The sequence below is a fragment of the Anastrepha ludens genome, chromosome 5 (assembly GCF_028408465.1).
Source record: "Anastrepha ludens isolate Willacy chromosome 5, idAnaLude1.1, whole genome shotgun sequence".
Taxonomy (NCBI): Eukaryota; Metazoa; Arthropoda; class Insecta; order Diptera; family Tephritidae; genus Anastrepha; species Anastrepha ludens.
In genome coordinates this window covers 126104014-126120885 of record NC_071501.1, presented here as the reverse complement: position 1 = coordinate 126120885, position 16872 = coordinate 126104014, and the positions used below count along the sequence as shown (strand labels likewise).

Sequence of the window (16872 nt, the reverse complement as noted above, 5' to 3'; positions counted from 1 at the left end):
ACATTTGGTCTGTATTGGTGCAGGTCTATAGCATGCATGCAATTATTCGCCTGCAATGCCGCTCTCCTCAGAGGGTTGGCGGCACTCACGTTTCGTGTACATCAGAATGAACTTGCGTACTATGGCTTTCCATGCGCCAACCGACGCCAATCGACCTCCATCCAGGCAGTCAACAAATAACAGCATTTCCAAAACACAAAGCAAATCAGCCGCTGATTGGGGACAACATGAAGACAGAGAAAACGGAAATGCCCGCACAGCTGTACAAAACTGTCAACTTGAAAGGTTTGTAGTGAAACGCTCTAGAATTGAAATAGAAGAGTTTGTTCAGCTGATATATTAACGAATAGGCCAACACCATAAAGTGGTGGCGAACATAATGGGATTACATATATACATACATTATGTCTCATAATTCTTTTACAATTTAATATTCTACAGTGTCATTTTCTTAATAGATTAGATTATGGCATATTACTTTAAATTCCTTTTTTGTAGCAGAACACTTTGCTGGCGTCCTCTATTTGTTCCTGTAAACAAAATTAGTTATTTGAACGTGGAATATGCAAAAAATAACAACAAAAACAAAGTGTTTGCAATAATGCCGGTAATGGTAAACGTACGAGTGAAAATATTATACAGTTGGTTTATTATAATTACCATAAAGCTAAATCATCAAAACAAATGGCTGAAATGTTTTATATGACAGTGTGCAACACTATACATACAAATATCGGGCAGAAAACGAAAATCGGCTAGAATTAAAACACTCCATGCGTTAGGTTGAAAAAGCTCACAACAAAGATAGGAAGTTCATATAATCACAGAGTGTGGAGAAAGCCGTTAACAGTCCTACAAAACAAGAACAATATTTCCACAGTGAAATTGGATCATATCATATATATCATATTGAAGACAACATGGCAAAAGAAATCTATATGCAGGACTTGGTTGCTATATAATTTCTCAAAAGTGCTAGATACTCCTGCCCTAAGCACAGATATCAACCCAATTGAAAATTTATGGTGGTTCTTGAAAAAGAAAGTTACAAAAAGGTTTCGTACAAACAATAATTTCATCAACCCCCAGGAGGTTACAATTGATGATAGCTAACGACTTGAGATTCCAAGTAGATTCCTAAAATTCAATTTTCTATCGATTTATGGATATAACTTTTTAAAAGGGATCCACGAATAACCATTTTTAAATACACCCAAACCAGAAAATAAAAAATAGTTTAAAAAAACTAAAAAACACGCTTTTATTGCCAATCGAACTAAAAAGTAGAAAATAAATTTTAATGACAAAGAGACCTATAATGAAGTAATAGCAAATCGAACGATCAGTCATAGTCAACTACCTCAGAACAGAATTATAACAAAAATTAAGATATAAATAGAATAATTCAAATTAGAGTTAAAAGCGTGGGATGCTTGATATTTTAAATATTACAATCATTCTATTGGCAACTACCTATGTACAGAAGGTTATGAAAGTGAAGCAAAATGCATCCCACGCTTTTAACTCTAATTTGAATTATTCTATTTGTATCTTAATTTTTGTTATAATTCTGTTCTGAGGTAGTTGACTATGACTGATCGTTCGATTTGCTATTACTTCATTATAGGTATCTTTGTCATTAAAATTTATTTTCTACTTTTCAGTTCGATTGGCAATAAAAGCGTGTTTTTTAGTTTTTTTAAACTATTTTTTATTTTCTACTTTTTAGTTCGATTAGCAAAAAAGCGTGTTTTTTAGTTTTTTTTTTTAACTATTTTTTAAATATTATGAATGAACATTATTGTTATCATTGCAGTCAGTGAATTAATGATTCGATATATTCGTGTTATATTTAATTCCTTTCTTATCGACTGTGAATCTAAAGCTATGCAGTTATCGGCCGTGATAAAGAAGTAATTAGGATGAAGAACTTATTTCGTGGAGGGAGCCTGAGAAACGGCTACCCCACTCCATTGGCCAGTTTTTTTAGATTTTCGTGGTGTGGTGCACTATGAATTCCTTCCACCTGGCCAAACTGTTAATAAGGAATATTATTTGAGCGTTATGCGTCGTTTACGTGAAGCAATTCATCTAAAAAGACCAAAATTATGGGCCAACAACTCTTGGTTTTTGCATCAGGATAATGCACCGTCTCACACTGCACTCGTTCTTCGTGACCATTTCGCCAAAAATTCCACGCATATCGTTCCGCAACCACCGTATTCGCCTGATTTGGCTCCGTGTGACTTCTGGCTATTCCCAAAACTCAAGAAACCACTCCGGGGAACGCGTTTCGAGTCGATTGAGGAGATAAAAGCTGAATCGAAGAAGGTGCTGATGGCTATACCGGAAATGGACTATTTGGCATGTTTCGGGGATTGGAAAAATCGTTGGCATAAGTGTATTTCATCGAGAGGGGATTGTTTTGAAGGGGAGGAAATTGGTTTACAAGAATAAATAAAGATTTTTCATTTTATAACCAAATTCACCTTACTTTTTGCCCACAGGTAAAAAAAAGAAAATATCAATCCTGGCAATCCTAATAAGGATAATGGAAAACTTTTATCAAATTATTGCATTGTCATCGGTCCTTGATAGGTGTGCAAAATTTCAAGTCGATCAGATTTTTAGAAGCCAGTGAAAATTAAGCTCAAAGATTCCGTTACATACATACATACAACCCGACCTAATAAAAGTGTGTTAATAAGACTTTTCATTAAATAAGCTAAAATAAATGCAACTATAAAAACTTTATAAAATTTTTTAAAATCCTTACAAAAGAAATATATTTAACAAATTTATAGGTCAGACCCGGGTGCTCAATCGAAGGTTTTAAAAAAAGGATCCAATGGAGGGTTAACATAAAAATAGTTGCGTACACATATTTTGTTGAAATGTTAAAAGCATTTTGATAAAACATCTTTTTTAATTGCTTTATCGAAAATAAATAAAACAATGCGCGCATTACTTTCGAAATCCACTTCAAATATTTGTCCTTGTCCAAATTTTCACATGAAAAGATTTAATTTGAGAACTGTCATTATTATAGTAAAACGCGCTCTTACTAACAAAGTAATAATTATAGTGTTGTAGGGTTCCTTAGCCAGTCAGACAAGGTGACTTTTTGATAATTATCACAGAAGTTTCCCGTGACTTTTGATTAGCAGTGAAAAGTCGCAGTCTACTGTGGAGCAAAATCCTTGTATCGTGCTTACACATGTTGTAGTAGTTGTTCTAGCAGCATAAACATTCCCCATAAATGCGTGGAGAGTTCTGCTGGAACGACAGTCCTTGGCCGGATAACATAAACATAAATCCGGGTCGTTCTGGTAGCGTAGAACCGACTGTCGTGCTTTCACATTGTTGTTGTTGTTTTAACAGTAACAGTAATATGGTTTCACATCTTTATCGTTGGTGTAAAAACACGAAGGCAAACTGCACAATTCAAATATTTCGACCGGCATTACACATGTTGTAGTAGTTGTAGGAACCAGCATTAACACCGATAACAATGTCAGCCTTGAAATCCAACGTAGAATCTCTCTTGCCAACAAGTGCTACTTTGGACTAAGTAGGCAATTGAGCAGTAAAGTCCTCTCTCGACGAACAAAACTAACACTCTACAAGACTCTCATCATGCCCGTCCTAACGTATGGCGCAGAAGCGTGGACGATGACAACATCCGATGAAGCGACGCTTGGAGTGTTCGAGAGAAAGATTCTGCGTAAAATTTTTGGACCTTTGCACGTTGGCAATGGCGAATATCGCAGACGATGGAACGATGAGCTGTATGAGCTGTATGAGCTTTACGACGACATAGACATAGCGCAGCGAATAAAGATCCAGCGGCTACGTTGGCTGGGTCATGTCGTCCGAATGGATACAAACGCTCCGGCTTTGAAAGTATTCGATGCGGTACCAGCTGGTGGTAGCAGAGGAAGGGGGCGGCCTCCTCTGCGTTGGAAAGATCAGGTGGAGAAGGACTTGGCTTCACTTGGTGTGTCCAACTGGCGCCGGTTAGCACGAGAAAGAAACGACTGGCGCGCTTTGCTAAACTCGGCCAAAATCGCGTAAGCGGTTATAGCGCCAATTAAGAAGAAGAAGTAGTTGTTCTAGCAGCATAAACATTCCCCATAAATGCGTGGAGAGTTCTGCTGGAACGACAGTCCTTGGCCGGATAACACAAACATAAATCCGGGTCGTTCTGGTAGCGTAGAACCGACTGTCGTGCTTTCACATTGTTGTTGTTGTTTTAACAGTAACAGTAATATGGTTTCACATCTTTATCGTTGGTGTAAAAACACGAAGGCATTCATTTGTTTTGCTCATGTGCTAACCTCACCTATACCAAAACGGATCCATAGGTGCCGGTACAAGGCCATCAAAATTTTGTACCAACAAATTAGAATAGCGAGTGTGTCAAGCTATAATGATTATGGCAGCGTTACGTTTTATGAAGTAGGCCCAGAATATTTACAATCTGATAGACGTCACTAGCTAATCAAGTTTGAAGTTTAAGTCGTGTTTTTTCGCAAATATGTACCTGCTGCGCTTACAGGAAAAAAAAACAACGTACATCACAGTTCAACAAATACCAAATAAATATTTATTGAAGTACATAAATTACAAACTGAAAAATGCATGCGGTAAGAATAGTTTTTAATTTGATAGAAAATTAATAACCCTATGTACATACATACAGCTATGGTCAGACATTTAGCGCACTTTATATTATACTGATAAATAATGCAGTTACTTCTAAGAGAGTGCAAATTTTCCTAATTTTGTTTTCAGCGTGATAAGAGTTATTTCTGGGTTTCTTCAAATGCCCAAAAAATAACCGCTATAATTATTTCGTATTTTTTATTGCTTATTTTTTCTTGAGTTCTGTCTCAATTACGTTGGACAACTATTTAGCGCACTTACACGTGTTTTTCTCTTACATGCGATAGGTTCGCAAATAACTATTTTTTGTGGTGAATATTTAATTAATAACGTCTATTATTTAAATGTTTGCTAAAATGGCTAGAGGAAAGTGTTGTTCAGTTGAACAAAGAAAAATAATATGAAACCTTTACCAAATGGGGACCAATCAAGTGAAGATTTCCAGAATAGTGCATTGTTCAAGAAAAATGGTATACAATGCCATCAGAGATGTCAAGTCGGATGCTAATTTATTAAAACAAAAAAAAAATTCGTATAGCTCCGCCACGTAAAAGTTCCCCCCGTGAGGATCAAATAATTGTAAGGAAAAGTCAATCGGATGCTTTTATGTCTTCACGAACGATAGCGGCTGAAGTAAGGGCAGAATTAGGCTTAGTTGTATCCAAAAAGCTCGTGCGAAGGCGTCTGAATGAAAATAAAATATTTGGTCGCATAAGCAGAAAAAAACCGCTTCTATCAATAAAGAATATTAAAGCGCGTTTATCATTCGCGCGTAGGCACCTCTTCGAAAAGACAGAGTTTTGGAAATGAGTACTTTTTAGGGATGAAACTAAAATAAACCGCATCGGTCCTGATGGGAAAACGTATGTACATCGTGAAAAAAATCAGGAAATCAATCCACAGTACACAAAAAAAGACGGTGGGAATTTAAAAGTTTGGGGGTATTTTTCGTGGCGTGGGGTTGGCCCGCTGGTCAAGATAGAAAGAAATATGGATAAGCATATGTATCTGAATATACTTAGAAATAATATGGAGCCATATTCTTTCGAGTTTATGCCAGTAAATTGGATATTTATGCACGACAACGATCCCGAACATACTGTGGGAGTGGTCAAAAACTGGCTTTCGCAGGAAAATATTACCCAGCACAAAGTCCAGATTTAAATCCAATATGAAGACGATGGTTGGACAAAAAAAATTTAAAAATATCGATGAACTTTGGGAAGGTGTACAGGAAGCATGGAGCTCTATTCCTTTGAACAGGTGCCAAAAGTTAATAGAGAGTTTACCACGCAGGTGTGAAGCAGTTATACAGAAATAACGGCTATTCTACCAAATATTGATATGGTAAATAATAATAGTCAACAATCTTTTCTCAACAAATATTTCATATTTTTTACAGAAATCAAAACTGCGCTAAGTCTTTGTCCAAATCCCACTATGACCAAATAAGAATTACTTCAATTTTATCATATTTTTACTAGGGAAAACTGTCTACTTTAAGTTATTTTGTCTTATAATAAAGTGTTAAATATATTTAGTTAAAAAACTGGATTAAATTTGGTTTCATATATTAAATCGAGCATTATATTCAACTCTTTTTAAGTGAACTAAACGTTTGGCCAACAACACCAGCCTTGAAATCCAACGAAGAATCTCTCTTGCCAACAAGTTCTACTTTGGACTAAGTAGGCAATTGAGCAGTAAAGTCCTCTCTCGACGAACAAAACTAACACTCTACAAGACTCTCATCATGCCCGTCCTAACGTATGGCGCAGAAGCTTGGACGATGACAACATCCGATGAAGCGACGCTTGGAGTGTTCGAGAGAAAGATTCTGCGTAAGATTTTTGGACCTTTGCACGTTGGCAACGGCGAATATCGTAGACGATGGAACGATGAGCTGTATGAGCTTTACGACGACATAGACATAGCGCAGCGAATAATGATCCAGCGGCTTCGTTGACTGGGTCATGTCGTCCGAATGGATACAAACGCTCCGGCTTTGAAAGTATTCGATGCGGTACCAGCTGGTGGTAGCAGAGGAAGAGGAAGGCCTCCTCTGCGTTGGAAAGATCAGGTGGAGAAGGACTTGGCTTCACTTGGTGTGTGCAATTGGCGCCGGTTAGCACGAGAAAAAACGACTGGCGCGCTTTGTTAATCTCGGCCAAAATCGCGAAAGCGGTTGTCGCGCCAATTAAGAAGAAGAAGAACGTTTGACCATAGCTGTATATCCCACTTATTTTCAGATTTCTGAATGTTTTGTTCCATATCAACGAATCGATAAAGCAGATTGCAAACGGTCAATAAAAACTACATAACAAAAATTTAAAACTGCACCGGGATATCATATCAAATATGATCTAATAACGCACCGGTCGTACCGCATCTATTTTAGGACAACTTAATACATGTTTGACGACATTTTATATACGAAAAATTTTACTTGGTGATCATTACATTGAAGACATATTGTTCAATGCAATATGTATTAGTTTTCATTATTCTAAGTTCATATCAGAAATGTGTACAGCGAATACTTATTTTTATTTCTCGATTTTACACAATGCGCATTCATTCAACAACATTTTGTATATTAAAAATGTCACGACAAAAGAAACTAGAAAAGAAAAAGAAGATATCGAACTACATTGTTACACAGTCGATATGAAGTTGGAGCTAGAAGCATACGACCAAGGAAAATCTATTAAAGGTGGTGTTGGTAAATCAGCTGATTTGTTTTTTTTTTTTCGTTGGCCGCGTCAATGTGGCTGTCAGCTCAGAATGAAACGAGGCGAATTCAATATTTATTTTCTAGTTTCCCAATACTTTGCTTCGACAATCAAACGTGGTCTAGTGCCACCACATTTAATGAATGCGCCTTGCATACGACAGTGGTGCGAATGGATCGGTTTTTCGTCATTATTATGCTGGCTGTACACGGCGAAAAGAAAAACAAAACAAATCAGCTGGTCTACCAAAATCACATTTAATAGATTCGCCTTGGTTTTAAATTATGTATTCTGTTATGTAAAGAATCACTTGATGTTTGAATTATTCGCAAAAAACCTGATTTTCCAATCAGCTTTTTATCATATCGCAGCTGCGAACTCGTACAACTCTGTTCGGTATCAGCTGCTGTACTTTTGCGCCAACAACACGTATCATAACGAATCACATGTATCTCGACCATTCGACCGCCACTGTAAACAAAAAATCAGCCGTTTTCAATATGGACGCCAGAAAGTAACGCGTCACTTCAGTTCAAGGGTGTGTGCGTGCTTATTTAATGCTCTCTAATTGGAAGACAAGAATGCTGGCGCGGCGATTGGAAGTTGACTTGCGGCCCGAATGAGAGAAATATGCTCTCAGTAAGTTTGTCAGTACATCACACATCATCTGTTATTTTTGTATTGTGTGTGCTTTGTGGCCTTTTCGTGACACGTCCGTTTTACTCTTTCGGATGCCCTTTTCGCGGCATCCACAAATTTTCATTTTCAACTTTACGAGCATGCACATACACAACAAAACATACAGATGATGTTCCTATTTTTTTACCCCCAATGAATCAAACGATAGCAACAAACGAACCAACTTCGCCTATTCCAATGGCCATAGCCATCTGTGTGTGGTGGCCGCTGAAAGTCATATGCGAATGTGTGAGAGGCAGAGGCATGCTCTCCGCTCTTTGTCACTCCAATTGGACAGATGTTTTTCACCGCTTTGCTTTCGCTAATAAAACGGCGACTGACGGTACAGAAGGCTCATTAGATACATATGTTTTCGTGTTCACATATAAGTATAGAACCTGTATGTACATATGGTTTTGTATTATCGCTTGAATGAACGAGTAGACGAACAGACACATAAGAAAAATCAATAACTAATGTGGAAAAGGTGCAATACTCAAAAAATTAATTACAATTCTCAAAAACAAAAGTGTTTACGAAGTAATTTCATGCGAACTTACTGTAGCTCCTCGTCCAATTCCTCTGTGCTGTTGTATTCGGTGCTTTCCAGAATGACTTCCTCTGTCTTGATAGCAACGGGTACAGACATTTTTGTGGAACGAAATGTTTGAAATTTTTATGCAAATTGCTTTTTACTTATTTATTTTGGTGGTATTTATTCTTTTAGTCCGCACAAACACACTCTTTGCAAATTCTAAAATTTCGCAAATAGACACGTGTTCTATGTATTCACCAGTATATGTTATGTGTGTATATATCTATACATATATATAGATTTGCAATTGAAATTGTCTGGCTAGACGTTACTTTTCGGCGCCTTTTCCCACACCACTTTTGCGCTACAAAATTGATGATATTCTACAACCCTGCACAACGCACTTTCAACTTAGTTTTCACCGTTGTTTGATATTCGCACTCAAATTTGTATTCAAACCTTATGATTTTAAATTAATTCGAAAATGCAATAAGAAACGTCAAATTTAAAGCGCGCAATTACACGTAACTATACTCCGTAAATAATGTTTGTCGACTTTTGCTGACTTTACCGGACTGCCAGTGCCAGTGCCAGCGCCAGTGCCAGTGGAATATTCTCTTCGCCAATCAGAGCTTCTCTCAACTCACGGCGAATTCATCAAAGGGTGCTCAAGATTCAAGAATGAGAAAATACAATTTCTCAGTTTTCTTCCCAGTTCGCCGTGACATCTGTGCTGCGAATAAACCGTTATAAAAAACTAAGGCGAATTAAATACTGAAGGTGGCGTCTTTATTTCTCACGATTTCGACAAGTCTGACGTCTGGCTTCTTTCCACAAGCTGCAAAACAAACCAAAGCAGGGGAAATTATATGTTTGTGAAAATTCAGAGAATGGCTTGACAATATTGTTACTTACAATTTTTTGACAGGCACTAGGTTTGAGTTTGACAGGATCTAGTTGTGTGATGGCGTGGGTGTTTGACGTTCCTATGCCAAATTAGGATTTTCGAAGTGGGTTGTCGTATTATACAATTTTTAGCTTTAAATTCTTAAACATTGTTTTTAGATATGAAAAATTCAGTTCCATGAAAAATACTAGTTTTAAGTTTTTTCAACTCTGAAAGATATATTTATATAACAAAAAAAAAACATTTAATGGGTAATCTATTGTTTTGTTCTGTTGCCAGACGGTAAGGAAAGGCTTTTTACATATATTTCAATTGAGAGCAAGACGCAGGCATTTGGATATTTACTTGAACGAGCATTTTTTAAATATTGTGCAGTGGTTTCATCAGAAAAATAATTTATCATAACTTTTTACATATCGCATGTGACGTAATATTTGAATAACACCTCTTATGGAAAACCCTTTACAATGCAATTCCGGTTTGGTTATTATTTGCACTAAAGCTTTCAGAAATCTTTCGAATTCTTTGCCATATGCCATAACGCAACGTTAAAGGCACTAAAGTCAACTGGTGACAGGTAGCTCCGAAACTACAAAGAAACAATAAATGTAAATTTATAACCTTTCACAAGTTAATTACAAAACTTACTATTCTTAAACACTCCACAGCCTCCTTCGGCGCTTCTTTCTTACTAGAGTGTTATTTGCGAATATCCTAGAACTTCTACTGCTACTACTTGGGCTGGCAGTCAGCGAACTTCGCTCACGTTTGTAAATGTTAACTAGAGTACTGCACGAAGTACTGCTGCTACAAGTTGACTCATCAAGCCCCGTTAGGGGGCGTCCATAAATTACGTGAGATGTTTAAGGGGGGGAGGGGGTCGAGTCAAATCTCATCTAATCTTACGTTGGAGAGAGGGGGGGTCTCGGCAAATATCACGCAATTTTTTTTCTGATTGAAACAAAAAAATTGTACATGCTTAAGATTTAATCTTAAGCGTAATCGTAGTATGATTAAGATCATTCACTAATTCGTTCGAAAGAAAATAATTTCATTCATACTTCGACGTTATACATTACTACTGTCAAACCACCATATTTGTTTTATACCAAATAGCTCAATTTAATCTGAATTTGCGGTACAGTGTAGCCCGTCGGTTGTTTTCGCGCCACTATGAGCCGAACGCCCTATCACTCAGGTTGACGTTTGACAATTCCGGACTTTAAAGAACATGACGGAAAATCATTTGCTCCATTTCTAATACGCGTACCGATTCAACCGCTGAATGCCTTCATCAGCACGCCTATTGATCTCTATTGCCCAAGTATACGTGATGATTTAGAGAAAATATGCTGCAGTACATGCGGTATTTACTTCGCATCTATCACAAGAGCTGCAGAGCACAGGAGAGCAGCTCACATTGCACCAGCTAAGCAAGCGCGTATGTTCCGCAAAGTGCGACCCTCACGGATTGTCACAAGACGAGTTAATTAGTTACTGTGCGCAAGCGTCAACGGCTTAGAGTGGCTAGATTAGAACGAAGTTGAAGGAGCACATGATTTTACTGAAAATCATAAGGACATGTTGGTCCCAATAGTATCTCTTGAAACCGCGCATGATTCCCTATGGACTGAATTAGAGTAGATATTCTTTTTTTAATCGCAGTAGTTACGATTTAAGTCTTCTATTGTTAAATTTTTATTACACTTATAACTCTCAGCAATATTGATTACTAGTCTTAACTAGTCGTAAATAAAAGCACGAAGCAAATTTTTTTTCTTTTTACAATAACAATCCAACGCGTTTACATAAGAAACCCACATTTTGAAAAATCTCACGTGAGATTGGGGGATGGGGGAGGGGGTTGAATAAAATCTCACGACATCTCACCAGGGGGGGAGGGAGGGTCAGAAAATTGAAAAAAAAACACCTCACGTAATTTATGGACGCCCCCTTATGGGATTTACAAACGTCTGCTGTTTAGTAATTCTCAGATGTCTTTTTTTGAATATAATTGGCTTTGAGTATAATTGATTTTCTTAACTTGTCTATTAGTTGGGTATTAATGGTACGATTCACTCGGCTTGGAAGCCATTAAGGTGCTAGAGTATCACTTGTCAAAGTTGAGCTGCGTATTTGAAAATTCAAAAGTTCTTCTATGCTACAAAACAGAATGAAAACATACGTCCTTGAGAGCCAACCACTTCCTCAATCATTGGGATATTGTGGGTCTCATCTATTAGATAGATCTAATAGATATTAATAGACATTTTCACAAATTTAACAAAATTGCTTTTCAACATTTTTCTAGATGTTATGTATTATGCTATTTGTAAATAAGACGATTTCATTCGTCATATGCAATGATGCATTTTATAGTACTGTAATGTCACATTTTTTGGTAACGTAAAAAACAAAGGGATATCGGCAACAAATACTTCTTCTTCTTCTTAATTGGCGCTATAACCGCTTACGCGATTTTGGCCGAGTTTAGCAAAGCGCGCCAGTCGTTTCTTTCTCGTGCTAACCGGCGCCAGTTGGACACACAGTTGGGCAACAAATACTACTAATATTAAAAACTGAAGGAGGTATTTGGAAGATAATGTCATACACTTAGGTGCCTGTCAAAAAATAGGAAGAAGAAGACTTTTGTACTCTTAATTTTGTACAATGTAACCGGGTCAAGTCCTCTATGATGTAGCAGTTAAAGTTACTCTTACATTTTACATTCACATTTACTTAGAGTTGCTCGATTTTCTATCGTTTTATTTGTGTCTAGCCGTTGGACTTTTCGTTTTATTCAAAGCGAATTGATGCATAGTGGTACAAAAACCAAATTTGCAATTTTTTTCTTTTGCGCGTTTTTAGCCTTTGCAATTTGGTGTTTGGGTGTCAAAATTTCAATCAGAATGTAAGCGAATAAGTGAAACAACAACAAAAAAGCAAATCATTTTGTCATCGAAAACACCAAATCGCAAAACAAAAACATATCATCTATTCTACTGCTATCACTTAGTATGGGTCCGCTTCGGTTTCATGTGTGTATCCAGCAGTTTGACGTTATCTGAAATTGCCCTAAGTACTTTTCAGAGGCTTATTCACAATAGTATCTTTTGTTTTACTTCACAACACTACTAATCAGGTGTCATATGAGCATTTCCACATAGTTCATTTCAATTTTATTTTGCTTTAATTTATTCTGTTTGCTTTTGTCAGCCTTTCAATATTATCTATGCTTTCAATGCTCATTAATTTCAGTTAAATCTTAAATTTTTACTGATTGTGTTTATTCTATTATAAGTGAAAACAGGCTTCAGGAAACCGATAACCCAAAAAACTAGCTAACGCGCCTTTATTGCAATCTCAGCGGGGTTTGTATAAAAGCAAAATTATATTTAATGAACTTGTCGAGATATGAAAAATCTTATGAAATGTTTCCACTAATATTCTTCTTCTTCTTCTTAATTGGCGCTATAACCGCTTACGCGATTTTGGCCGAGTTTAGCAAAGCGCGCCAGTCGTTTCTTTCTCGTGCTAACCGGCGCCAGTTGGACACACCAAGTGAAGCCAAGTCCTTCTCCACCTGATCTTTCCAAAGCAGAGGAGGCCGCCCCCTTCCTCTGCTACCACCAGCTGGTACCGCATCGAATACTTTCAAAGCCGGAGCGTTTGTATCCATTCGGACGACATGACCCAGCCAACGTAGCCGCTGGATCTTTATTCGCTGCGCTATGTCTATGTCGTCGTAAAGCTCATACAGCTCATACAGCTCATCGTTCCATCGTCTGCGATATTCGCCATTGCCAACGTGCAAAGGTCCAAAAATCTTACGCAGAATCTTTCTCTCGAACACTTCAAGCGTCGCTTCATCGGATGTTGTCATCGTCCAAGCTTCTGCGCCATACGTTAGGACGGGCACTAATATTACTGATATAAATTAACTATGCCACCCACACCTTAGTTACATTTTACGACTTTAGGTAAAACAACATTGAAAGTACTAAAATTTTTACTTTCCGCCGGATATATCCCAACACTTATTTTTATGTTACAAATTTTGTCTTTATTTATACACAATAAACGGTCTCCATCTGGTATCGCTAGGGACCAAAAGGTCTATGCGTGGCTTATTGCCAACCAGGTTAACCTATACACAATAAATGTATGTATGCTAAATAGATGGTGCGTAACTACCATTCGGAAGAGCGCACGCTCCAACGTTTGAAATTATTTGGGCATTTATCCGTTCGCATATTGAGAACGGCACTAGCTTATTGATGGCGGGAACTTTCAATTCAAGTTTGTGCTTCTGCTCATGATAATAATGGTGAATGATGAATGAAACAAGTTCACAAATAAAATAAAGGTGGGTATGACTTGCGTTTCACACTTGTTGTTGTTGTAGCAGCATAAACATTCCCCATACTTACATACGGGGAATGCTGCTGGAGTGACAGTCCTTCGCCGGATATAAATCCGGGTCGTTTCGGTAACGTAGAATCGACTGTCGTGGAAACGGTGCGTTTCGCACTCGATGCGATTGCCTTGGATGAAAAATAAATATATACATATATTCGTATGCGATAAATACAAATTTCAACATTGAGTATAGTTGCCTTTACCGTTCACGCGTTCCTTTCAATCGGCTGCCATAAGTGTCAAAGGTCCACAGTCTATTTGAACTTTGATGACCAGCTGCGAAGTGATACCAAAATGAAAGAAGCTATAAAAAATACATATCTATTTCCCAAGTTAGTTTCAAGCTTACGCAAAGTCAAACATACCATCCGTTTGCTCACTAGCTCTTCGGCAGGCGTGTAAGCAGCAGTTTTTAGTGAAATAATGTGGTCTTAATTGGTCTTCCAATTTGGACTTCATCTTTTGTTAAAGTACTTGTGTGAAAGCCTGCGGTACACTAAATAGGGTAAGTTTACTGGGGCGATCATTCCGGTACGTAGAACCGACTGCTATGGGAATGTGTGTGAAATCCTGCTGTTGTTGCGACAGTGTGTGAAATCATCATTGCCGGCGTTGCAAATAGGAGGAAATTTCGCCTGAAGGGAAATAGAGGAGAGCATTCACATCCTTATACGCAAAATATACAACATGGCGATGATTGCACATCACCACAAGGCAAGCAACAATAAACCATTGGCCAAGAAGACATTTTTATTAATGCTGCCATCTTGCAAGCCAAACCACAAATGAAGAAACCAAATTGAAAGAACCAGACGCCAGCACGCTGCACTTTTCCTAAATTGCTTATGATGATAGTTGTCATGCATTTGTATCTGCAAGATATTTTATGAATAGGACACAAAATTTACTTTTATGACCGGGCCCACGAAACTGTTGCTCATCGCCCAGGAGCAAATAAGAAATTCGTGTAAGATTTTATAAACATTTCTTTCATACAATTTGAAATACTTTACGTTTTTGTTTCCTATTCCAACCAATTCGCCTTGGAAATAATAGTTGCGTTCGATGACATAAAAAATGTAATATTTATTCCTAAGTCTTGCTCATTATCGTTCGATAACGCCAAAAGATTAGCCATCACATAGAAATTGTGAAAGCAAAGTGACAGTTCGATACAATAGAGACGTTTATTTGGGGCTGGAGAAATTTTAGCCAGCAAAAATTATCCATCACAAAAACATGTGATTGAACTTTTTGTAAACAAACAAATTGGTGAATCTGGTTTTTTGGCCGACCTGAAATTTGTAGTTTATAGTCAGAAACCATAAAATGGAAAATTACACCATAGAAAACATGAGGGCTGGAATTTAGAACAATGTATATTGGGCAATTTTTGGCAAACTATAATGTTTTTATGAATGAAACTTGGTGGAGATGTTAGTGAGGTGTTAAGGAACACTTTTTATAACTCCAAATTATTCGGGAAATAATATTTTGTAATTATTTACCTTCAAAATGCCCTCGGGAACTTCACTATAATTTGCCACATTACACTATATATTTTTTAACACTTCACTAAAATTCACCAAATATACACTCACACGCGTGTTTTTACTGATTTTTATGCTTATATTCGAATTGCTTTTATTAAAATTAAATGCAAATTCTTTTGTCCATGCAATCACTTTCCAATTTTAAACGCGAATAAGAAGAAGATTTAAATGACAACAGTATGGTGTTGCCGGATGCCTGCAAATGAAACAAAAATATGACCAAAATTACGTATTTAAGTTTAGTGTTAATGATGGGAATGGGGGTTATTGTGCGTCCTTACTACATACACGCATATGATGTTTTAATTTTGGGTTCAATGGTTTTAACACGGAAAGGTGTTTTACGCAAAAATACTGTGGATTGCGTAGCCGGAGTTGGACTGATGAGGGTTATTTTTTAAAGCGCGGCCGAAGGCCCTCCCACGCGAAAAGGAGTACTACGTAAAAATACTGTGGATTGCGTAGCCGGAGTTGGACTCATGAGGGTTATTTTTTTGAAGCGCGGCCGAAGGCCGCCCACGCGAAAAGGAGTACTACGTAAAAATACTGTGGATTGCGTAGCCGGAGTTGGACTCATGAGGGTTATTTTCTTGAAGCGCGGCCGAAGGCCGCCCACGCGAAAAGGAATTCTACGCAAAAATATTGTGGATTGCGTAGCCGGAGTTGGACTGATGAGGGTTATATTCTTGAAGCGCGGCCGAAGGCTGCCCACGCGATAAGGAGTTCTACGCAAAAATACTGTGTTAATTAATTTAATTTAATATTAATTACTTTATTATTTTTTGTGATACGCTTAATATCATTGTCTTTAAGTTTAAATGAGTTGTATGTTTTTATTTTCAAAAATATTTCTCATCTTAAAATTACAGCAAAACATACTGCAGTTTTACAATGAACCTTCCACTGAACTTCTTTGCATACGAACTTCGTTTTCATTTCAGGTGTATGGCAACACCAACTTTTCGCTAAATTAGAGAACTTTAACATTAAATTACTTAAAAACTATAAGCCTCCGGCAGGTTCGGTTTTCATTTTTAAGATGGGGATACACCCCTCTATCCCCCCGTTTTAACCTTTTTTTTCAAAGCGATGTACATTATATTAAATTTTTCCCCAAACCACAAATGAAGCAACCAAATTGAATGAACCAGACGCCAGCACGCTGCACTTTTCCTAAATTGCTTATGATGATAGTTAACATGCATTTGTATCTGCAAGATATTTTATGAATAGAGCACAAAGGGCCCACGAAATTGTTGCTCATCGCCCAGGAGCAAATAATAAATTCGTGTAAGATTTTATAAACATTTCTTTCATACAATTTGAAATACTTTACGTTTTTGTTTCCTATTCCAACCAATTCGCCTTGGAAATAATAGTTGC

The 16872-nt window shown here is 37.3% G+C and overlaps 1 protein-coding gene across 1 annotated transcript in view; it reads right to left on the bottom strand.

Annotated features, from left to right (window-relative positions):
* The window catches only part of LOC128864474 (helix-loop-helix protein 11), a 74345-nt gene extending 65127 nt beyond the window's left edge, over nt 1-9218 (bottom strand). Inside the window, exon 1 of the mRNA XM_054104147.1 lies at nt 8636-9218. Coding sequence (XP_053960122.1) covers nt 8636-8724 — 89 coding nt within the window. The 5' untranslated portion in view covers nt 8725-9218. The remainder of the gene's footprint in view (nt 1-8635) is intronic.
* Between the last annotated feature and the right edge of the window lie 7654 nt (nt 9219-16872).